Here is a 25,248-nt window from a genome sequence, read left to right on the forward strand (position 1 = left end):
AAAGCCCGCAAAGCAGGTTGTGACTTTGGGAAGGCAGTGGTTGGAAAAGAGCTTCACAGATCATCATGAATAATGGATGACTTAATCTAAGCCTTCAGACAAAGTTGTAGCAACCAGTAAGGGATGCCATTAGTGTGTATGGGAAAAGGCAAATACTCTGTAGATGTGCAGGGATTTGGTCTGTACTCTGTAAGTGGCTGAAGTTAGATAGCATGTCCATTGTTTTGACCGTGTTTCTTCAGGACTGTAGGAAATTTACGTAGAGTTCAAAGAACAGACAAAAAAACTAACCAGAGATGTATGGTATAAGTCTAGACAGAACTATCTCTGTGAAAAGAGTCTAGAGAGCAGACTTGACGGTCATGCTGTGGTGCTTCCTCATGAGCAGATATCAGTGCCTTGGAGATAAAGCTGGATTAGAGTGGTGTAGCTGTGGAGTCCAGATTTGGCTTTGAAATTCCCCTGTCGGCTCTTCCTTCCCCCAACTCCGTCTCCATATACTCGTATGATTTTTTCTTGGGAAATCCCAACTTCTATCTCTCAGCAAGCAAACATCTCCTTAATTCACACTGCTCTTGCAGCAGTAGCACCAGTTCCTTACTCAGGGTAACAGCTGGGGAGCTAGAGTGATTGAACTGCCTTCTTTTCCTCCTGTCTCCCGGGACTAGGCACAGTGTGGAGCAGACTAAAATTAAACTTAGAGGTAAAATATAATTTCCTAACAGTGAGAGTAATTAAAAAAGTGTAGTACTTACCTGGAGAAGGGGTGGGTTACCAACCCTTTGGAATGTTTAAAACAGATTAAGCGTCTTCCTGAAATGCTTGCTTTCATCCAGTTTTAATGGTGTGTGTAGACAAAGATCAGATGAGACAATCCCTTCCACCCTTAAAATTTACGGAACTGATGAATCTTTACTGTTGTTGACATGCTAAGGCTTAGTGGAATGAATTTATTACTCTGTATGCTTAACCTGTTCTGCTGGCCCTCTGATTAGGCTGTGTTTGTAGCATAGACCCAGAGCTTCAATATGATCATCTTTGACGTGACTTTATTGATGGGGATTAAATTTTGTACTCAAACATTTCCATTTAGTGTTAAAGGCTGTCTTAGTGGAGCTTTTCGGGAACAGTTACATTGAAACTCGGAATGTATGCAGTATTAGTGTTGAGTTAGTGTGATTTTTGGGAAGAGTTTCTATCTGCTCTTTGAGCAAAGAAGAAAATTATTCCCCTGTGTGTGCTGTTATTAAAACTGTCTCTTGTGATTCACTGCAGCGTTACTGGGCAGCAGAGGGTACTAAAATACTTATGTAAGCTATGCTGATCTCAGTGCTTTAGGAAAGTTGTTTCAATTCATCTTTCAGGTTTGGCTTGAGCTCTTGCTTGCTTTGTTTCAAGATGATTGTTCCCAGCATTAAACAAGGATCAATATGAATGACAAATTGCTGATCATGTAATTAGTTCAGAGCAGTTTTCTTCTGGCAATGTATGTTTTCTGTTATTGGTTGCTTCTCCTCCCACAAACCAAAGCAGAATTTGACCATCTGCTGCACCTCTTAATTGAGTGCTGAACAAAAGTTTAATTAGTGTAGTGATACGGTGACTTACAGTCTACTCTTAACAAGTTGGTTGTTCTGTTGTACTTGAGAAGTGTTTTTCTCATTTTAGATACCATTAAATATTATGTCACCGAGGTCATTATTCAACCATCTGAGGCAAGTTTCAGCCCAACACCAAGGTAACAAATAAAAATAAAAATAAACAGATAATTTGCTCAGCTTTATGTTTTAGAAAAGATGCTAGAAATGCACTAACATTTTAGTTTCTTGAGTAATTACATATAGTAACAAAGTGCTGTCAAATTTTATGTAATCATCGCAGAATTAAGCATTGTAAAGGCCATGTAGTCTGAATTCACTCACGTACAATTTTGTTTGCTTGTCTTTGTGTGTGTTTGTGTGTGATGCAGGAGAGAGATTGTGTATAATTTGTTGTAGTGTCTCACTATTCAGGTGATAAGCCAAAATACAATACTTACTGTTTTGAACTATTTTAAGTTTGCGTGATGTCTGGTGACTAATTATGGAAATTGAAAGTTACGTTATGTAAAGTTAAATTAAGTAAAGCTTGAAATGTTTAATTGGAAGTGAGGTTCTTGAATTTTCAAGTAATTCTGTTTGAAGTTAAGACTAGAATGAAACAGAACTTGATCTAGCTATCATGTGTCGTGTACTATGCGTTAGTCACAGTTCTTTCCTTTTGTGAATTATATTTGCAATATGTGCATCATTCTGAACTTTGTGTTCATATGTGTAAAATATAATAGGCCAAAGCTTTTATTCAACATTTGACATTTGGTGTTGGTCAAAATAAAGGATGTGGAGCAATTTAGACTGCTGATCTATTAAAAAAATCCTGTTGCAGGAAATAGAAAGTCCTCTGGTTTTGCAGGAAAGAAAGATAAAGAAGCCTCATCTCTCAATAAAAAGTGATTGTAGGATGTAGTGGAATTGACAGTATGGAAATACTCATATACTTGTATTGCATTGATATGAATTACTTTGCTTATGAAAACATATAATATGTGGTTAATTCTTAAACAGGTCTCAATTTGTACAGAGCATGGTTGCTCAGTGTCTTGTGGAATTGTCCTCTGCTAAAAGCACATTTAGATTCTCTGTAAAAGGGGATAATGGAAAGATCTATATTCTGGTAAGTTTTTTTTTTTTAATCTTTATCCTGCTGAAAAAGTTTAACCTATGAATCCCAGCTTCTAAAATGTATTAGTTATGCTGTTCATGATTGTATGTTTAAAGAAAATTAACAAAATAAAATTCTTGAAGTAGTTCTGAAGGATCCTGTTCAAGTAAGAAACTTCCCCCATTTTTTAATCTAAGTAGATGTACATATAGAAATTTTCTCTATTAATATAGTAATGAAAGTACTACAGATGCTCCACAAGTAGCACAGAAATAACACTGTGTTTTGTATTCAGAAAATATGGGAAGCTTAAGTTTTGACTTTATAATATGTATCTCATCTTCTTGCTCCAGTGCTTCTTTGCTTCTTATCTTTAATCACCAGAAGTTCATCAAGTTGTATAGCATCTTTCACAAATACTGTCTTAAGTCAGCAGAGAGTACTAATATAGTCAGTACATTGCATTGCAAAGTGAAGTGCAAACCAAAATAAAATTGCCTATTATACTTAATGTTCTAATGCTGTTAAACTTGGTTAAGCTTGATATTTAAATAGTGACAGCTAAATTCCTCAGACTTTTAAGATGGATAGGAATTTGGGCCTGGAATTTTCTTAACACTATATACTTGGTATAACCTGGGATGTTTCTTTTATTCATGAACTAAATATAGGCATAGAATTTATAATTTTGCAGTTTGTACAAGTAATTCATAGACATAAAGATAAAGAAATGGATGATTGTAGATTTCTGCCCTGGATAAACTTAAAGATACACTTTGTTGAGGTAGGCAATCTAATTAAATAAACTGTTTTATATATATATTGTCCAAGTTCTGTAATTTCTGAACATCCAGATTCTGAGGTAAGTGTATATCTGTTGCTTTTAAATAAATTTTAGTGCCAAGATAACATTTATGCGACCACTGAGAAATACTTCTTCTGTGATAATAATAAAATAAGGTCCATGAGCAGACCCATAATTGTCACTATGTATAATCTAATAGAGGAGTCATTAAAAATTGTTTTGATTTTTTCCTTGTAGCTTATGTGTTTCCAAGTTGCCTAATATTCTGATGCTTAAGTCTAGTACCTTATACAGAACAAACTGGTTATTTTCAAACAGAAAAATCACCTTATTTAGCAGGTTGCCATTACTCTTACCTCTGAGTTGCATTTTTTCCAATGTATTGATTAGAGGAGCAGGCTGAATTAGCATAGGGACTGGCTTCTCATTGACATCCCTTCATTTTTATTAGTGAGTTATTAGTACTTTTTGTGTGTGTGTGTGTTTAACATCAGAAAGCCCTTACTCATGTCCCAGGGTGAGGTTCTAGGTAATCAACAGGTGTTCTGGAGTGATGGGTTAAGTCTTAGGACTCAGAAGCCTTGTGGACAGAAGTGTAATGTAAGCACTGTTTATATTAATGATTGTAAACAGCTAAACAGTAAAAAGTGTAGGTGCTTGAGGCTGTGAGTACACAGCCAAGCTAGACAAGTGGTCTCATCACTAATGCATCATGGACCAGCTGTCCCACATGTTTGTTTTGACAGTGAGCCAAAGATTCTCATTCACAGTGTTTGTGCTTACATATGTGAATGCACACAGTTTAGGCTGTGTATCTGATAATTAAGGTTAAGGTCTTTCGCAGGTCTTTTAAATTTTTTTTTAACCGACAAATATTTTGTATACTCATTTTCCTTATTTCCTCTGCATGTATCACTTAACATTGCCAGTTATGTTATTTACATATATCATAATACGAGTTTCTGTTGTTTAAGTTGGTGATAACCAAGTTCCTGAAAGCTATATACTACTTATGGGTTGGGTTTTTTTTAAAGGATGACAATGAATAAAAGTCTCTTTGTCTCAGGAAAAAAAAAGTGGCGTATACAGATTTCCTTATTTATCCTAACTATATCTCTTCACATTCTCTAAAAGATGAATCACTTGCCTCCTCTCTTTGCTCCACTGTTGAAGGGTTCCCTACCTTGAAGTTGCACGACTTACAAGCTAAGAATAAGATGAGGACAGGTAGTGGATAGTGAGATAGGAGTACACAAGCAAAATGGTATATTATTGGTCAGCATAGCATCTTAATAGATGTCATTTTTTCTGTGCTGTAGAAAAGGATAGGTTTGAAAGAGGTAAAAAAGTAGTTTTGTGGATAGATACAGGGAATTCATCCCATGGATGGGATCAACCTGATAAAACCCAAAAAGACACATCTGTGAAAATCAAAAGGTGTGTGGTAGAGTTTGGAGTGTTTGAAAACTAACTCCAGTCTTTCAGTACCGAATGAAAGATGCTTTTTGGAGTGGGATTAGGCTGTAAAGTGCTTTGAAAGTAAGGCAGCTTGTGTTTCAGGAGTGAGTGGAGAGGGAGTGGGAAGATATCCCAAGAAAATAAGTATGTAACAAAGTGGGAGAGACCTATCAATCAGATACTGATTCCTGGACCATGTCTTGGAGGGCATGAGCAAAACAAGTTTGCATTTGTCAGGGTTGGAGAGGGGGACGTTGCAGTGATCAGGATGTGAGATGAGTATCTTACTGAGACTTAGCTACCCAGCTCTCTTAGAGAGCTTTATTCTTTGTGAAGTATGAGGAAAGCACATCTTTATCTGAACAGTGTGAATGTGAGGACAAAGAAGCTGTAATAAAAGATGTTTGCATTATGGAGCTGTGTGATGACGGAAGTAATGGTAAAGTCTGCAATAACTAAGAAAGAACTAGCAAGGAAGAACATGTTTTAGCCATGTTAAATTTGAATTGATGCCTAATTGTCCATAAATAGATGCTGGAGACACAGATTGAGATTTTAGGAAACTGATCACAGAATGTAAAACGTAGTGTTTTACCTGTTTGGATCAAGTCCCACAAAGTATAACTGAGATTTGTTGTAGCTTTACTCCCAAGAACATCTTTGGAGCCTGTTGACAAGGTGATTTAAAAAACAAAACAAAACACCAACAAAAAACCCAAACACTTTCTTATGATGCTGTCATTTCAGAAAAGGTTATCAATCTGCCCTATGAATGAATTCTAAACTTTATATATTTAACTTTCAGTAAAGGTTCTTTTCTTACTGGAGTTAATATGAAAGGAATTCGGTTGTGCAGGCTCTGGGTAGAGAGGAAGGAAAGATTGTACATTGTAACATAGTTGAAAGCACAGATCAAAATTTGAAACTATGTTAGCCAGAAATAACATGTATAAACTGCTTTGAGTCAACCACGGAGTCTTGGAGAGTGATTGTTCCTTCAGAGCAAAAGCAAGATCAAAAACTAATTCATGCATGAGGAAAAGAAGGAAATTATTGCCTAAAGAAGCAAATGTCGTTCAGAAGTTGATTTTCTCATGGCCAAGTGTCCTTCCACCTGCAAAAATTCATTTGCTTTCTCTGTATTTTGTGCTGAATTATTAATACAGATCTGTTGCATTGCTGTTGAGACAAAGACACACTCTGAACAAGTGGTAGAGCGTTATTGTTAGATGCCACATATCAACACTTGTGGTAGAAGGAAGTACTTTTCAGATGGACCATGTTGCAAATGAAATGGTTTGGTTGCTTTCTTTAAAGCAAGTTGCAGAAGGATTCTGAAAGGAGCAGATGGCTATTGCTGCATTGTTCCCTAGACTAGTTTGAAGGATATTCCCCTTCTGAAAAGCATCCCAGGAGACTCCTTCACAGGGAGGTGTTAATAATTTGAAAAGGAAGGAACTCTGTTTAGTTAAAGCTAAGCATGTTGGCAGTGGCCTGTGTGTATAGGACACTTTTTTCCCCATTTACTTCAACACTTGGCTTAAAGCACCGTGTGTAATGGTCCTAGCTAATGAGGTGTATTAGGCTATGAATGTGTACAGTGAGTTACCAGAGCAAAACTGATGAACAGCCACTTGCTAAGCCAAGTGCCGTTGCTTGTCATCATTTATGTGCATATGCTAAAGTGATTCTCCTCCTCCCATCCCCTCCCAAGACATCTTTATCAATATATCTCATTCCTCCTTTATGAAGCTTGCACTGTAATGTTCTGAGCCTTGGGCTCTGATAAATTGTGACTGTCACATTCAATTACAACATATACTATGTGTCCTGTTAACAGTGGCTTTCTCCCTCCACAGGGGATATCATATGTCTGCTACCTAACATCATGTAACTTGTTTTACTTGAAGCTGATTAGGTCATGAGAAGCAGAAGATTACTCTCTAGTGAGCAGCACTGCATAAATCCTGTTTTCTAGGATAAATATTTCATATATAAGCATTTCGTACAGGCTCAGGACTTGTAAAACTTGATTTCCATTGGTAGCTTGGATCACTTCACTACTGCAGGCTGTGAATAAAGGAAAAGCCTGACTTTTTTGTACAGTACTTAGCTCGAAAGCCCTGAATCCAAGTTGGAACACTGATGCACAATCACACAAAGATTAAGTAAGATCCATAATGTGATGCAAAAAGTTCAGATTTCTCAAAACTCTTCCCAGTAAATATCACATGAGTTGCTGTGAGCAAGTAGTGCTGAAGAATGCTAGTCCCGTCATCAAATTTGATAAAGATTTATTTTCCAAGTAAGGGTCTGTTACAGCCATTTGTAAATCCCAGCCTTCCTTTTAGACCACATTAATTGTTGTCTTTTTCCTTGCATGTCTTAGTTCCATCCAGTCATAACTATCATGCTTTTTCTAAAAATCCTTAATTTTTGGCACTTCCAGTGGGCAGTTCCCTGTCTTTAGGCCTCAGTTGTTCAATACCATATGCTCAACTAATTCCTATAAAACTATGAAATTAGAGAAATAATCCATTTGGTACTGAAACAGATGACTTGGGACTGTTTCTTTTGTTACTATCAAATTTGTGTGATTTGTGCTGCTGCAGCCACAAAAAGAGGCAGCTTCACAGAAATAATGATCTTAAGAGTGACTGTGATAAATCAGGCATCAATTTATTGTATTAACCTGTTTTTCTCCACTAGAGGCTGTGCAGACTGTGCTGAATAATAAAATGTCAATTTATGTCTGTTAACACTTTGTTAGAAACTTTGTAAAAATGTGTCTTTAGTATCAGCTGATTTAGGATCAGAGTAAAGGAACAAATTGAAATTGATGTAATCTACAGTAAAATAAATTATTTCTTCATTTATAGATATGGCTTTTAAATTCTGACACATTGCTGGTGGAGTCTTTAGGAAGTTCCTACTTCCAAAGTGTTTCTCCACTGTTTGGAGATATTTTCATGCCTAGCTCTGAACAAGTGGGGACCTGGAATGCTGTCAAAGTCCTTTACCAGCCGTGCATTAAAAGCAGGAATAAAGAGTAAGTACAGCCTTTTCTGACCTTGGGTTCTGATCTTTGATTTCTTTTGCATTTCAGGGCAGCAGTATTTCTTTGAGGTTCTTTGTATGGTCCATTAATTTCAGAGATGTATCTCTTTGAAATTGCATATAATTTTTACTTTTTTTTTTCTTTTTAAGCAAAATGCCAGAGGAATAGTATTTGGTTTCTGTTACAGCCAGAGAGAATCTGGTTGTTAAATTTTTGCACCATAATATTAAAATGTAGACTAAAGAGTTATGTTGTTTCTAGGGTCACGTGTAGATAACTTAGGTATATGATACAAATAGAAGTTATCTTCGTTACACAGGAGAGTAATGTGCTTTTCCATTTATGCATTTTTTCCCCATGTTAACTCACTGCACTTCTACAGCTTGGTCATTTTTCCAACTCTGTTGGCAGAAGCTGGAAGGATGGTGGTGCCATGAATCCCACAGAGGGTCAGTGAGTTCTGTCCATACAGTCTCAGAACATGCTGCTCTGCAGCCATAGCTCCAGGTGATATAATTCAGGGAGGAGGAAAAATTGAGGGGAGATAAGGAGCACAGGCTGACTCCTGAATGATGTGTAAGTTTAGCCAGATCGCCCTCTTCGCCTTCAATTTCTGTGTTTTGTGTGAAAATCTGATCTCATCTGCCATGTTATTTATGGGAGTAACCCTCTCTGCACTCCCACAGTAAAGAATTTGGACCTCTTTGGTACAGCTGAAACCAAGAGGGTAGAGGTGGGTAGTTACTAGTTTAGCAAATTATACCTGCCTGTTCCAGCTTCAGTCTTGAGCTTTTTTGTCTTAGAATTTTTTGCAAGAGAAAGAGCTGTTCACAGGACTGGAATTTGTCTGTTTAAGCCAAGTTATCTTCAGAACTACAGGTGTTGTCTGGTGGGTCACAGTAAATTAGCGTAATGATCATCTCTGTATACACAGACAGTGCATCCAACAGTGTCTCTGTTAAAAGATACTTGTGCATGTAGTTCAACAGAATATTATGAATAATGCAATATCAGTACAGAATACTCTCAGCATATAGCATATCCTCAAAAGCAAAGTCCTTTCTAGATACAGTTCAGAAGTTCATTGCATTACCTAATTAGCCCCTCTGTGTTTAACTTTAACTTGCTTTCAGCCCAGTGGTGGCATTATTTCAAAAAGAAACATGGCTCTGAGAGAAGGGGAAAGAGAAGAGGCGAGGAAGGCGGTTGAGTGCCCTGCCATATAAATATTTTTCTTGGATGTGTCCAAGTCTACTGGAGCCCTCATAAAGGAAACATTTGATTTCAGCAAGCTTTGAAGTCTACTTTATGAAAAACAAACACTGCCTAACATACTAAAGCCTTTATCTGTTGGAGAGCAAAGATAAGAGAATATTGATTAACCAGTGGCTCCAGTGTTTGCAGGTGATGGGAGTATGATTTTGGCATAGTTTTCTGCTTTTTGTTTCTGCAGTGATAGAAGAGAAAGCATTGGTTTTGTATAGCTCACACTTAAATAGTGATTTGGTTGTGTTGTTTTTACTTTAAACTCTTGGAAACTAGATGACAGATTTGAAGACATACAGATGTATTTAAAATTTAGAAGACATTCCCTCCAGTCAGTACACAACTAATTTATAGCCCAAGACCTCATAGAAGTACAACAAAAATGCTGTCTCACATAGACAAGCAAACATGTGCATATGAATTTAAATATTTTCATTGGAGAAATATACACCTTACAAGAACACGTAATTCATCATAATGTTTATCCTGAATGTTGCCAAGTGTATCCTTTTTATTTTTCAGACAGATACGGTATTGAATAGCTGAAATAAACTCTGACATAAGGAGAGAATGCAAAATTCTAATATTTAGAGAAAAGGTCATACTACATTATTAATGTTATTCATGTAAGAGAAACAATTACCTTTATTAATGTAGTAGCTTCAGAAGTTGGCATGGGAAAACCTCTGTGATCTGAATGTTATTTAGTGATCCAAAATACATCTTAAAGTATTATTGTTTAAACTGCTTATTCTTAGAATGGGAGATATTGCGAGAACCACTACCTGCTCTAAAATACAAGATACTTCACTTGCCACTCTGTAAGTCTTACAGAAGTATAACTTACAGTTTTGCTTTTCAAGTTTCAGTTCTTTATCACTGAGAAGATTTAATTACCTTAACACACGTTGAGTTACTTTGACATGTTATTGAGATAAAAGTCATATCTACTTAGTCACTTACCTAGCATTCACAAATGCTTTTCTTGAATGGAGTTCTTAGCAGCAGAATTTTACTGTGAGGCTATATTCAGTTCTTTCCATTTCCCCAGACAGACTTGCTACAAATCACTTCTTTCTGAAGATTACTTTGTATTTATCTTTGGGATTTTGCAGTAAGCAGAAGGTACAAGTGAGATTTTAATTCTCCTGTGACAGTAATTGACATCTTCCCTGTCCAGTCCCTGGACAAATGCACAAATGGAAGAGAAAGAACAAAGGGTTCTTTTTAAGGTTCAGAACCCAAAGTAACTATTGGTTTAGTATTGTTTTTCCATTTTTATATTTCTAGTAAAGAACAGTATAAAGGACATTAGCACTTCAGTCTGTTTCCACTAACTCATTTATCAGTTGGCTTGAAGTACTGCCTGGATCTGTGGAATACGACTGAAGTCTTTCTGTATTGAACAGGAATGTAAACACAGCAGAAGCAAAAATATCAAAACCAGCACAACTTATTTAATGTAATGTGTTTGCATTTAGATCTCAGATATTATTTCAAGAATTCTGAACAAAGTGTCTGATTTCTTGAATAGTGCAAGTTCCAAGTGTTTTAGAGGCCCACATTCCAATAATAATTATAGTACTTACCTTGCTTGTTCCTGCACACACACGTGCCTTTGAAATAATGCAAAGGTTTCAGAGCCCCGTGACCTGCTCCCTGTGAGTAAGTAAGCAAGGATACCTGCTGTGCAGGAAGCAGTCAGCAGGAGGTCTGCTTGTGGCCTAGACCCCAACAGTTGCAAGGGATAAGCGTGCACTCTAATATCCCATAGCATGTCAGAGAGCCTCTTCAGTTGTTGTGAGTCACTGGGTACACTTGAGTCCTGTCGGATTCCTGCAGTGCCAGAATCTGAACTGTGTGATGGGAGGGGGAGCACCTTTCTTACCTTTGGACACTGCAGAGTCTGTGCTGGGTAACTGGGCCATAGTTTAGGACAGATTAAGGTAAACTAGAAATAAAAGAATTTCTTTGTAATATCTAAATATAATAACATAATCACACATTTGTAAAACCTGGGTGAAGAAATGAAAGAAAAGCTGTACTTAGTCTACTTACACAAGCATAAATCTACTTATTCTGAGATAACTACGTGGTTCCATGGTAGCAGTCGAGGTCTTGGACTTCGTGAAATTCTCCCCTGGCAAGCTGCCTCTGCTAGAGAGAGCCTAACTGGGATTGCCTAAAAATTCATATTCAGGCACCCCCTTTTTGAAATAACCCTTAGGTTCAGATTCCTTGGAATGCACGTGACTATTTCTCTTGGGGGGAGTGTAGTAGCTTTTAAAAGTGATCTTTCTTTTCAAGACTTCTAGGATATCAGGAGAAATTTACAGTCTCACTCTAAAACTCATTTTATTCCTTCGTTATTCAGAGCACAGTTTTGCAATTCTTCATAATTAACATAATGCTTATTTTTCTTCCTCGGATATGGAAGTGTTTTTTCTCCTTAAACTAGGAATTATGTCCTGTGAACACCACCGTGCTTCAGTGAGCAACAGAACTCTCTCTCTTTCCTCCAGTAAATCACTGGCCTATCTATCATTGTACCTTACATTCAGTATTACTCTAAATGTTAACAATGCAAAGGAAACAAACATTTGAGTAGGATAAATGTTCATGGTTCATTACTGGCTGCTGAGCAATACCAGCCACAATGATAATTAACCCATTTGTAGTGATAGCTGTTTGGTGGTGGCTTATCCTGAAGCCTGCTGTAACAAAACTGTGTTCTGACTTAGGCTGAACATTGCTGAGAAGGTGATTACCCCTTGTGCATTGTCTACCTTTTTATTGAGAACATGCTGATTCAGGTTCGATTTGTTGATCTGTGTTGACCGTCAGGCGCTTTCCAGTAGACTGCAGTCTAATAAGCAGCCTTCCTCTCTGTTTTTGTGCAGTTGTCCTGTGTCAAATTACATCCTAATTTTGTTCAGAACCTTTTTGCCTGTTGGCTGTGGCCATTTTGATTTCCAACATGTGGCATACTGATGGCCCTTCCCAGCTCCATGTCATCTGTGAATGAAAGAAGCATCTCTCTTGTTCCAGTCTCCGGGAGAGCAACTGAGATACAGAACAGGATCAGACTAAGAACATGTCATGTGGAACCTCTCTCCATATACCTTTGTTTTGGCAATGAATTATTAACAGTTGTGCTCTGGGTATTCTCTGTATGTTCGACTGTGTTGCTTAAGAACATTCGGTAGCTTTTAAGGCATTGTGAAGTTAAGACATGGTTAGGTATACCCAGACATACTATTTATAGTATAGTTCTTGGCATTTCTCCTTGCAGAACCCTATTCCTCTGGTCTTCCTGAGGGTAGCCTTTAAGTGTTGTATTGATTTGTGTCTTACTCCTTCAGCTGTTAAAACAGAGCGAGAAACACTTAGGTGTGTCTTATGTGTGACAGCACGAGTTCTGGGTAGGTCAGTCTACAGCTTCCAGCCCTTGCGGGAGCTTTATGAGCAATTCTTCTACAAGAAATCAGTTGAAATTATATGCTGTCATTTCTTCTTGTCACCTATGAAAAAAGTGTGTTATAACTGTAGTTGAGTCAGCAAGGCTCCTTTTCTCCACCTACAAATCTGCTGTGCAGACAGAAGAGGTCTTCCTTTCAAGTAACAGGTTCTTGGCAAATAGCACCTTATGCAAACAACCTTGACTGCTGGGAGTGATAGTGGTAAATACTGCTGAAGTGAGACTGTTGTACAAATGTATGAAGAAAATTGAAAATATGGTTACATGGCAATTTGACCGTAACATGATCTCAGAAAATATATGTGAAGGTACAGTTAGAGAAAAATTACACTTTTCCCTTTATAGTAGTGTGCTAGGCAAAGCTATATCAAAAAGGCGTTGATAGCTTTTTATTTCTCGTAAGTATCTAGAGTCTCTCTGAATGGTTTACAGCTTTTGCAGAAGCCTTCTCCTATGTAAGAATTTTCTGCTTATCATTTGAGAGTTGAAAAATGACTTCCAGAAATTGTTCATTTCATTAACTTCAGAGGGACCAAGTAAGCTAGAAAATTGAGTTTGTGGCTGGAAACCTGGTGGTTTTGAGTCCCAGTGCTTTTATTACAGTCCATGTATAGTGAGCTGTTTATGAAACTGTTACTGATGTATTCCAGAGTGTTGTTTTTTTGTCCCAAGAATGGCTTTCATTCTGTATATGACTCTAGCGTAATTCACCTCTCATAAAAGCACCAAACTGTGTCCTATTTCACTGATTTTTGTATGTCTGAAATAGAATGCCTTTTCCTAGTGTTTCAGTAACTCTTGCCTGTAGAAAACACATGGGAGCATGCAGACCCAGAGCTGACTGGACTGAGGAGTGACAAATGTTTCACTGCTCTGTGCTCTTTTTAAGATGATTTCTGTAGTATAATAAACTTCTTGTGCTATATCTGGAATGATTAAATGAGTGGGTGTGACTGTAAATGGAGCATGCAGGATCTAGTTTGTTTCAGATAATATTTTTTCTGTTCCCTTCTTGAATTCTTTTGTGGTATCAAGTTAAGAGAACTGACACCACAGGTGGGGTGGGTTGCCTTAAAAGAGCTGACTGAGCAGTCAGGTGAAGATTTTTTGAGAGATGCAGTCTGATGAGAGCCAGGGTTTGGGGACAGGAGGGAAAAAAATTGTTTTCAGAGTTTGATAGACATGTGGAAGCTATAAGCCTCCTGAACTTTGAATGCTTGGGGTGACGCTTAGAGGAAGAGGTGAAAGCTCCATCTGACAACTATTATTTTTAGCTAGAGATCGTTCTTCAGAAGAAAGAACTGTTCTTCAGTACTGGTAACATCCTTTCCCACCTCTAGGAAAAGATATATGCAACTTTTAAGCATAACTCGCAACTTTTAAGTATAACTTTCAGCAGAAATATCCTGACTTTCTTGTTTATTGAAACTAGACTGACCATGTGCAGCATCCTTTTATGGTAGTTACTTAAGAACTTCATTCTTGTTCCTAAACACAGATCTGATATATTTTTCCAACTCTTCAGAGCTGTCATATTTTTGGTGTCAAGTCTTTCCAATTTTAAATAGTCTTAGAAGTACTAACTGAGGTAGAGAAAAATGTTGGAATAAACCCTTTGTCTACCAAATAAGGTCTTTTGTATTTTTGCTCAAAAATTTTACTCATGGAATCCTAGAATCATAGAATGCTTTGGATTGGAAGGGACCTTTAGAGGTCATCTAGTGCAACCTTGTTGCTTAGGTTGCCTTTTTTGCTCGTCTTCTAAAATTTGGCATTGAAATCAGAGGAGGTAGGATTCTGACTGTTTTTTCAAAAAAAGCGGATTTGCAATCCCAAATCACTTAGGCATTTGTTAATAATCTGACCAATAGCCTGCCTTTCTTCTTGAGTAGCATGAAAGATACTGATGTGTCACTACTCGTCTTACAGAGCACTGCTGTTGTACTTTGCATTAGAAGTGTTAAATGCTATATACATAGTAATTGGCAATGTAAAAATAAGAAATTGACTGTAAATGCTATTGTTTAGCTACTTCTTATGTTCTAATGTTTAGAAAAAATAGATAAATATGATATTAAGATCTCCTATCATATTTAATATGCTTTTGAATCAGGATTTGTGATTCTGTGATACGGTAGAATAAAAAATACAATTCAGGCTTGTATATTTTTTTCCATATTATTCTTCACATTTATTTGTGAAACACTGTTATTCAGGTAAGCACAATTTTGGTAGTTCTCAGGTCTCTCTAGTTCATATTGCTGTAGCTCAGCTCTTTTGGGAATCTCAGGATTGGTAATGAGAGAAATGTCAAGTTGGACGGGAAAAAATTGTGAATTAAAAGCAGCAAGACTATCTGAAACTAATTTAAAATATATAGTCTGAAACAACTGCATGACCAGGTAGTTAATTCCGCTTTTATAGGATGATAAGAATTTAAGAAATGCCATGCTGGGCCAGAGCAGTGTACCATCTAGCCCAGTATCCTTCCTCCGACGTCCCAAGGTGTTCTTCAGAGTAGCATGTGAGCCTCAGCAGTTCCTTGTACTGCTCAGCTCTGTAGTTGTTGTATTAAGGAGGTTTGAGGGTACAGCCCTGCCTGTTTCCTTTACTATCTGTCCATGCATCTTTTGACCATGTATTTGAATAAGCGCTTTTTGACCTTACTGGTGCTGTCTGCCTCCACAATCTTTTTTAACAGCAAGTTCCAGAAGTTCACTACTGCTGTGTGGAACTCTTTTAACCTCTTCTAAACTGATCTCCTGCTAGTTTCAGTGAGCTGCCTCTAGATCTAGGATTGGGGGATTTTGTGAACAGTTCTGCATTTGTACTGGCAAAATGGACATGGGGATCCTAAACTTTGCACTGGGATTACAGCATGCAGTCGGTGTTCTTGATGATTACATTTAGGCGTTAGATTTACTGGCCAGTTTGCTGGAGGGACAGCAATGTCACATCTATTCAAGTCTTAATATAAGACATGTATATATCTCTATTGTATTCATTTTGCTTTTCTTGTAACACTGCTTTTTTGAAAGCCAGATAGCCTAAATGCGATAGTGATGATCCATTGAGGATAATTTTACAATCGTAGGTCAAACTATAGCAGCTTTCCACTTAGAGGTTTACAGTTTGTTTCTCATAGACTTATAAAGACTGTTGGGTTCACTTGGGAACTCTAAGTACTCAACTCCTATAATGCCTTTTAAATGACAGGATGCATTTGAGTGGGCAGGAATCCTATAACGAGCCAAGAGTGAAAAAACAAAACTTATAAAAGCCTGTCGGACAGATTGCTGACAAGAACTGCTTAAACCTCAAAACTTGATTTACTGAATTCTAGGATCTTGGGCTGTTTTAAGTTAATTAGGATTTGTTGTTTCTATTGTATTTCTCCATGACAGGCTGCGTAAACTAACAATGCTTAGATTAACAATATGATTTAGGCTGCTAATTTTACTTGCAATACTTTTTAAATTAGTAAGCCTAAAGCAAATTGGGAGCATATGACTTGAGACCAAGGAAGGCTAATTTGTGAAATTGTTCAGGATGTTTCCATTTGTGTGTGGCAACACTAGGATATTGCTGTTGGTTGCTTATTTTGAATGCTATAGCATCAAGGATAAACAGAACAAGCAATGCTCATGCTGGCTCCTCTGAATACTGGCCTTAAGATATAAATGAAATAATTTGTATAACTAGTAGGCATAATAAGTGTTGTCTGTGTGGATATGAGTGTTTGAGGCAGAAGAGGAGGAGATCCGACTGGAAAGGTGGAAGGTGCTGCTCCAGGGAATAAAATTGCTGCAGAATTTTAGAATTTCAGTTAAATATGTTGCCGAATTTCAGTCAAGTAATTGCTGAAGGCAGGACTACGAGACCTACTCAGATGTGAGCTGTTGGATTGACCGTGCCCATTTTCCCTGTATGTTTAAAAGAGTATTAAATTTGCTTTACATTCTTCCCAGAGTGTATGCATTACCATAATACCTGTTAAGCCTTCAAATTTTTCCTTACTTCACAGTGACACTGACAGGATTCTGATGTTATGGAGTTCTCCATAGTCTCAGAGGCAGGAATACAGAAATCACTCAAGTACTCCTGTGGGCCCTGATTTTGCTGGCTTTCCTGGAGAAAGCAAAATTGTACAGTGTCTCTTTGAAGATGGTTCTTCAGGGAAATGACTGCAGGACTGTGTGTCAACTGGATGTCCATGCCTCCAGCGCTGCAGCTGGGGCTTTTCAGCTAGTACTGATAGGTTCAGTTGATCAAGGCTGCTGTATAGTATCAGTAGCAGAACTGGTTAGAAGTTGGGTTTTAAACTAAGCATAATTTTTTCTTTCCCCTGTGGACATTGATTTTTGTGACCCCTCCAAAACTGTTTTATTTCGGTATGGGAAATGTTGTTGAGGTAGTTGCACTTCCATGTGTACTTCTTTTTCCTTATTGGCTGGCTTCCCAACTGTCCTGTGTCTCTCAGGAAGCAATATGGTTGAGCAGTATAATGTGTTTCCTCATTTTTGTCCAGAGTTGATATCTTGTGATGGAAACAATTGTATGGCCTACAGAGAACACTGCTGAACCATTTCTAAGTATTTTTTACATTAGTTTTTTTTCCAGATTTTAAACTTGCTCCAGAAGTGGGGGAATATTTTTTAATCGGAGGGAAAATAAAAAGAATCCAGCATAGTTTTGACCAGCTGGAATTAATGCTGGTAATGCAAAGAATCATCTTCTGAAAAAGGGACTTAAAGGGGCTCTAAGAAGAGCCATCAGATATTTAATGATTTAGTGCATTTTGAATCTATTATCATTACCAAATGTGAGCTTTACTGGTTGTAGTCATTCCTAAAAAACTTGTCCGTTGCTGCTCTCTACTTCCTGTTTTCAGTTGTTTGCATGTTATTGCTGCAAATGGTTATTCAGCTGTTGCATTTCAAACAGAACTGGCTGCATGTCATTAATAATATCAAGGCCTTTAGTTTTTCAAGCATGTCATGATGATTAAGAAATACAAACTCTTGTTTGAGTTGAGAGATTTTATTCAAAACTATATTTTGTTTTTCTGAAACTGATGAAATTCTCACTGGCTACTGCAAGAAGAAATCAGATACTGAGAAGATTTTTTTTGCCCCCAAGCATAGCAATTCTGCAGACACTTTTAGCACCTCTGCAGCCCTCCTTTACGTGTAGGACCATTGAATTTAACACAATTGTCCAGGTGAGTTTCTTGTATCGCCAATTATGTCTGATGCAAGTCTAACTCAGCAAATTGCTTCAAGAACATAGTGTAGTTAGTAGTGGGTACCAGATAACTAATGTTCATTGATTGCCTTCAGTAGAAATTGGAAAGAACATACAGATATAGCTGATTATGAAAAAATTTAGACTGGAGATTGGAAGCTTTCTAATATCAGAGCAGTGAGGTTCCCAAAGAGCCTTCTAGTAGGAATAATATTGTCAAGAAACAGAATTGCTTTTGAGATGAAGCATGGTAAAATTACAAAAAGGAATGCTTTGACACAATGCCTGTTCTTGCAGGGAGATGAGCTTTTTGGCTGGGAGATGCCTTTTGGTTCAGTTTTCCAACTCTGTCACTGACCTGCCAAAAGACTTTAAAGTTCACCTTCACCATATCTCTTTTGCTCTCTGGAAGCTCTTCAGAGTGATGAGATTGACTTGTAGCCATACCTGATATTTTAATGTCAGTGTTGTGTCATACCTGCATCGAGTAAGCATCTGCACAAATTTTGCCACAATCATATCACTGAAGAGGGAAAATGATGATAAAAATAAACTGTTCCAGAAAAATTACAGTTTCAGTGGGAAAGGTAAAATATGGCATATGTGAATTTCTAACTTTAGTAATTAGGCTTTTGTTTGGCAGTGGTTTGTATTGAATGAGTGGAAATAATAAATTTTGCTGTCAGTGAATTCTCAGGATCAACCAATTCTGTGATTTGTGGTGTTCCTTACTTTGCTGCGGGTTTATGTAATTACATCTTGAAATACTGAATTTCCTTCTGAAGTCAGTACATCAGGAAAAAAAAAACTTTAAAGCAGCAAGCTGAGAGCTTTTTGTGAACAGTGATTACAGCTTTTATTTGTACAGCAGGATAACTTCTCCCTTTGGATTCAGGCATAATGTTCTGGAGTGCCTGGTATTTGTGAATACTTCTATATGGAATATCAACAGCACTGTGGAATTGATTTAGTTTTACCCAAAGGTTTAAAAATCAGAGGCCAGAAAACATTTTCATCTTTATATTGTTCTGAAAATCCATTTCAACTTCAGAAATGGCCTCCTGCTTGGTATAATAGGTCTTAAAAAGGGAATTAAGGTTTATGGAGCATATGCAAATCTTCATGTGGCACAGCTGGTAGGAATAATCTGCATGAGAACACCCAGGGAGGTGTTTTATGCTGTGGCCAGGGAACCCAGGGCTTTAGGTACAGGGCAAGAGCAGTGCTGTGCCGTCACTTATCATCCAGACCATCGGTCCATTCAACTTCGATTTCATTTAATCTCTTTTTTAAAATAATTTTTCTTCACCGCTTGCCTGGTTGGCTATGCTGAGGAAATAAGTGTTACTATTTCTTGCTACTCTAGGGCTCTGAGTGCGCACCTATTTCAGTACTCTTAGGACAGCGTATCAAAGACTCCGTCCCTCCAGTACCAAGTGCCGGTGTTGAGCCTGCTGGTTGTTCTGACGGTGGTGGTGAGAAGCAGTGGGAGGCAGGCAGTTGGAGAGGCCTGGTGGGAAGATACTGGCATCTAACTTGAGTACAGTTCACATCATTTGCCTAGAAGTTTCAAGAGGCAGCTCTGTCCTAGTAAGTGATAGATCAGCTGTGAGCTCTGTGGTTATGGGCCATATTTTCTACATAGTGCCTAATGCTGTGCTCCCTTGGTTTGTGGTTAGAGCCTTTACTGGGACTGTGGTGTAACCACTAGTAACATGTTATGGCAAAGGGATATTATATTGCTTACTGGGTTTGCTGCCTGCCCGTGGGGCATACCACCTCTCAGCGCCTCTCCCTGTACTGCCTAGATGAGGAACTTAGGCTACCTCACTTAAGCCAACCCTGCTTTTCAGTCACGGTCTTAGGTTGGTTTGGCTGCTGAGGTAACTGTACTGACTGTTCGCCCTGCTTTTGCAGCAGAGCCGTCAGAGCCACTTGACAGTCAAGTCCTCAGCTGCTGCAGTTTAGAGCATATGGTTGAAGGTAAATTTTTGCCAATTTTCGATTGCTTGAAGACACTGCACTGTGAAACGTGGCAGTTTAGGAAATGAGTGATGAGCAGTTCTGATGTCCAGGCAGGGTCAACAGCTGGGGCCAGTATCTCTGTCTGCTATCTCATCCCTGCTCATCAATCAGGTCACTGGGTACCTAAAACTGACTGATGCAAATACCTCCCAGTGTGCTCACAGTGTACAGAACCAACAGGTCACACACATCAGCTTTGTAGCATTTAAGCGTTGGTTCTCCATGTCTTCTATTTTCAGCTGTAACTACTAATTTTTTTAAAAAAAAATTTAGTATTAGTAAACCTATGCTGATTTATCAAAATTGCATCTATAAATCCATTTCTAATGGCTAGATGCATGAATTTCAACAGTCCCTTCCCTAAGGCCACATTAGACAGCATGAGTTCAGACTGATATTTAGACAATTTTTTTTTTTCCAAACTCATAAGGAAGCGTAAAAATTTTATGATGTTGCTTTAACAAGGCCCACTGGGATTTGGGATTATTTATCTAAGCCCTTATTAAAGACAAAAACTTTTCTATGTTTAGCCATGCAGAGGCAAGCTGCTCTTCAGACAGTCCAGTGCACTTTAAAAATTAAGAGAATTTGATAAACATAGAACTGAAATCATGGAGAGAAATATGAAGGATCTTTTCTCTGTATCCCTTTATCCCAAAGCCAAAGTTACTATTAACCACTAATATAAAAAGAAAAATGGAGTGACAGCACCTCTTGAATTTTAAGGCCGTTTCACTATACTGGCAACCAGCAGTGGAAAACTTTAAACCCTGTTAGAAGGAAACTACTTGCGACACTGAAGACAAAAACAGAAGATGAAAAAGATCTGCTTCATTACCTAGCAGGAGGATTAATTCTCCTGTACAATTAGTCTGATTTCCTAACCTCATTCTTCAGCACCCAGATCTCTATTCTTTCTCTATGAGGTAGCTTTTACTCATGTACACCTCTGCTGGGACCTCAGTTTAGCATCCCCCTGTTGCCTTCTAGGAAGATCTAGAAGGAGATTTAAATGGAATGTATTTCGTGAGATACTTTGCGTTCAGCTCCCTCTTATTTTCTCTCAGTAATTAGGAAATTAGAGCTTCTAAGGGCTTGGAAATGAAAAATCTGATGTAAAATTAGACCATAAATTATACAAATTGAACCTGATTTTTTTAGCAAAAAGATTTTACAAGAGGCCATAGTGTGGTTAGTAGAAAGTTTAAAGTTGCACACTTTCAAAGCAACATAGTTGCTTTAGATTTTTTCACTCCTTTTGCAAATCTGAGCAATCTGTGTATACAGAAATTTTGCACTCGAAATTTAAATGCGCTCTTTGTCTCTTTCAAGAAATTAGCCATTCCTCCTTTTGTGAGAGTTATAGCTTGATAAATGCCTACACTGTTTCATTCAGTCCTCCTTTGGCTAAACTTCTGCCATTTTCATTTTCAGCATTTGCTGTTTTGAATTAAGCTTTGCTCTTGACTTCCTTTTACTAAATTGGTAAGAGTGCTGCTCTGCCAGAATTTCAGAGTTAATAGTGTTTCCATTCTGTAGATCATTCAGAGGCATAACTGAAGCTTCAGACAAAATGATGTTGCAATCTCATGAAACTGAGTTCACTGCTTCTGCAGGCATGTCCAGAGCCTATTCTATAGCGTATTCTATCCTCAGACTTAAGTTCCCGCACACCACAAGAAAAATCTGTAACACTGCATATTTGCTGTAGTGCCTTAAAGGGTGTAAGTAAGGTGAATTTTATGTCGCCATTGTCAGAAATCTTGTTTGGAACTGTGACTGGGAAAACATATTTCCTCTTCTTTGGAAAGGCCCCCATTCATCAAGGTTTTCTGATACCTAGCTCTGAAAAGCTGTTCAGTGAGGTCCCTCTGAAAGAATTTACATTCACTGGCAGTCCATACAGGGCAGTCTGCAGGTAAGCGGGCTGCACAATTCTAAAAAAGCATTGAACAAAACCCACAAGCCTGAATGTAGCTGGGGCTGGTATTACCATTTTTAAAAGCAGTGACACTGAATATTCTATGAAAGGATGCAGACATGTAGATGTTCTAGATTCTTGATTAAGCTACACGTGCTGACATTTAAGCAACATGTGCACGTTTTTTTTGACTGTGTAGATACAACAAGAATATGTAATCTCTCCCATGCCCCAGATAATAATTAGGTTTTGTTTCAATAAGTAATGGGAACATTGTCTTAGAATGTCATTGTGTTCGCCTTGCTTAATGTAGAATGATTTAGACTTTTTTGGAAGCAGAATTGGTAAAATCTTTAAATCTGATGAAGCCCCAAACCATTATCTTTCATTTCTTGAATTGTTTCGGGTTTTTTTTTCTGCAGCATCTGTGAGATTTGAGATTTTGTCAATAATGGGTGTTGAAACTGGGCACACATGGCACAGTTACTGCTGCTCTGTAGATGTTTTAATCAGATCTACCAATTTGGAAGTCATCTGGTAGCTGTTTTGAGCAAGTGAACCAGGTATTTTTGAACTGACTTCAGTAATGTCTCAGTGAGGAAAGGAGGATGTCAAACAGATGAAACTGGAAAACAAGTCAATCACAGTTAAAACTAGGAGCTGAAATAACTTAAAATAATTCTCAAACTTGCATTTGTGATACTTAAAATTATTATAAGAGGTTGAGAATGGTAAGTATAGTTGTCTTTAAATCTTGGACATTGTATACTAGTTTGAAATAGATATACTACTAAAATTCCTTGCTAAGGTGGTGCAGCTTGCTTCACTGCCCCTATTTTCATTTTAAGAAATTCTACTCTTTGAAAGCTAAGTTATCTTTACTGTCTCCAGCTTTAAACTTTTCTTATGCATTTGCTCTTTGAATAATTTCCTCATCTAAGAATTGATTGGATTAACTGAAGTGAATTAAATGCCATTTCAAATGAGATGGGTCTTCTCTTTCTTAAGCATCTGACCAGGCAGACTGCTCATCAGATCTTTGGAACCTTTCGTACTGAGCTAGTTCAAAAGTTTAATTTCTGTATTTGATGTGCCTTGCCATGATGGATTTGGGCTTTTTGATTGCCTGTTAATCAAACTTTCACATTTTACATGGTGCAAAATAATTCTCAGATACTAAATGTAGCATTTATACATTGGGAAACTTTCTGTTGAGGTACAGGGTCCTTGTATTTGTGATAGGATACTTGACACCATGTGTTTTATTTTCTGCAATATAACATCTCATTTTGATGATTTTTAAATTAAGGTTATAGTTTCATGAAGAGTTGTAAAAGCATCTCAGGAGAGCAGTGCTATTGATAGCATCTGGGCGTTCAAAACTCAAGACATGTCAATATCAATAAATAGGTCTTCTTCCTGAGTCTGCCTCTTGTATTTTGATTAGAGTTTCCAACCTGTGGGAGAGAAGAGAGGGAGGAAAGAGTTGGTAAAATCACTCCTGTGTGAGAGTTTGGTGGAAGCGTAGCCCAGGAGAGAACAGAGACATTTTGTGTTTTCTTTGGGGCTTCTGCCTAGTGTCGTGATGCCTGAGAGACAGCCTGTTGCCTCAGCCTCTGGGTGGGAAGGAAGGCTGCATACAGGAGATGCTGGCTGTTGTGCACACAAGTAGGAGCAGCCCCCCTGCATTTATGGTGCATCACTAGAGGGTGAGGGTGAACAGAGGTAACCAGCAGAGTTGTCCTTTGATAAGATTCTGTAAGTTCTTAGGCTTCGTTTATGAAAAAAAATACAGAGGCAAATATGGTTTATTTCTCTGGGGAAATGAAGTGTGTGACAGTCCTTTCTATCTGCCTTGCCAGTTACCCCCACTTTCCTTCTTTCGACCCTGACCTTTAAACTCATTGAACAATTTTAGAGATAAATGGTCTGAATGATACTTTTCACACAATTTCTGTAAAACAGGTTGCTATATAGAGGAGATCATTCTTGTTAATGCCCCTGATGAGAAAAAGCTATAGCTTGAAAACAACAGTTACAAGAAGAGTCCGCTGAGGAAGGCAGCCAGTCCACCAGACGTCACAAGTCCCATGAGCAGTGGAAAATCTTCTTTAAAATTACGTGAATGTTTCAAGGGTGAGCTATCTGGAGTTACTGTGCGTTTACTGCAGGGTAACCATATTGATGTCAGCAGTTGCTGTGAAGGATCTTTTGCGTAGTGCTTTGTTTTTCTACAGCCTTACTGTGCACGTCTACCCTTCAGGAAAGGAGAGTTATTAGAGGAGGCTTACTCCCATTTGCCAAGGCAGTGGCCCTTATTTTTCTACATACCTGAAGTGTTGGAAGGTTAAAAAAAAAAAAAAAGTAACCTCAGAATTTGAGTATTCTATTGATACATGCCGGGAAGGGAGGGTTTTTCGATCAGTGGTGCTGCTGCTCACATTTGATATTCCATGTAAGTCAGATGGCACCAGTCAGGCTTTTAGCAGTAGGTCAATAGCATGCTGGTCTGTGTCCTCTGCATCCATCCTAACCACAGTAGTCTACAGTTATTGCCATACATTAGGGAAGTTGTGAGCCATCTGTTCTAATTTAGAGTAAGATGTATCCAGGAAGGAATCAAGAGGTACTAAAGGTGAATAAAAGTATTTTAAGGAGTAGGCAAAGCTATCCCTTCATCCTGAGATGCAGGCATATCCAAGAAAATTGCAGTCTAGAGTCTCAGTAGAACTGCTGCTAGTCTAGATGGTGACTGTCAGCGTGTCATCCTCCACTATGGTGAATTATCAGCAGTGATCTGGCTACAGCAATCTGTATCTTTATTGTTTTCAGCAAAATTATTTGAATTCTTTCCACCTGGAATGCAGTAAGGCATTCAAAAACTGCAGCTTAAAGCCTTAACACAACCATTAAAGTGAAGAAGCACATTCTAAAGCATAGGCCATGCAGTTTTTATGGCAGTAATTTGCTTCGCCTTTTAGTGGGACCACATTGCTTTGCTGCTAAGAAGTCTGCAATTACATCGTATTTTGGAGCTCTGCCAGCAATTCTGCATGGTATGGATTTTCAAGAGCAGTCACAGTAGACTTCAGGCAATGGCCAGCAAGCTCCTGTGCTTTTCTTGGTTTTGTAGGAGAACTTCTAAATTAACGTGTGAGTTCTGCTCTTGCACCCAGCTAGGCAAAAATGATGTAGGGAATTTTAAAAAGTAGTTTCAAGGAAATATATTGTGAATCTGTTGAATTTTGTCTGCCATGTTTTCTTCCTATTACGTCTATATATATTTGAACATC

The 25,248-nt window shown here is 38.0% G+C and overlaps 1 protein-coding gene across 1 annotated transcript in view; it reads left to right on the forward strand.

Moving 5' to 3' along the window:
- UBE3D (ubiquitin protein ligase E3D) overlaps positions 1-25,248 on the forward strand; it is an 83,849-nt gene that overhangs the window by 14,142 nt on the left and 44,459 nt on the right. The window contains exons 6-8 of the mRNA XM_075707647.1: positions 1,669-1,738; positions 2,604-2,712; positions 7,843-8,012. Coding sequence (XP_075563762.1) covers positions 1,669-1,738; positions 2,604-2,712; positions 7,843-8,012 — 349 coding nt within the window. The remainder of the gene's footprint in view (positions 1-1,668; positions 1,739-2,603; positions 2,713-7,842; positions 8,013-25,248) is intronic.

The sequence above is a fragment of the Pelecanus crispus genome, chromosome 3 (genome assembly GCF_030463565.1).
Source record: "Pelecanus crispus isolate bPelCri1 chromosome 3, bPelCri1.pri, whole genome shotgun sequence".
Classification (NCBI taxonomy): Eukaryota; Metazoa; Chordata; class Aves; order Pelecaniformes; family Pelecanidae; genus Pelecanus; species Pelecanus crispus.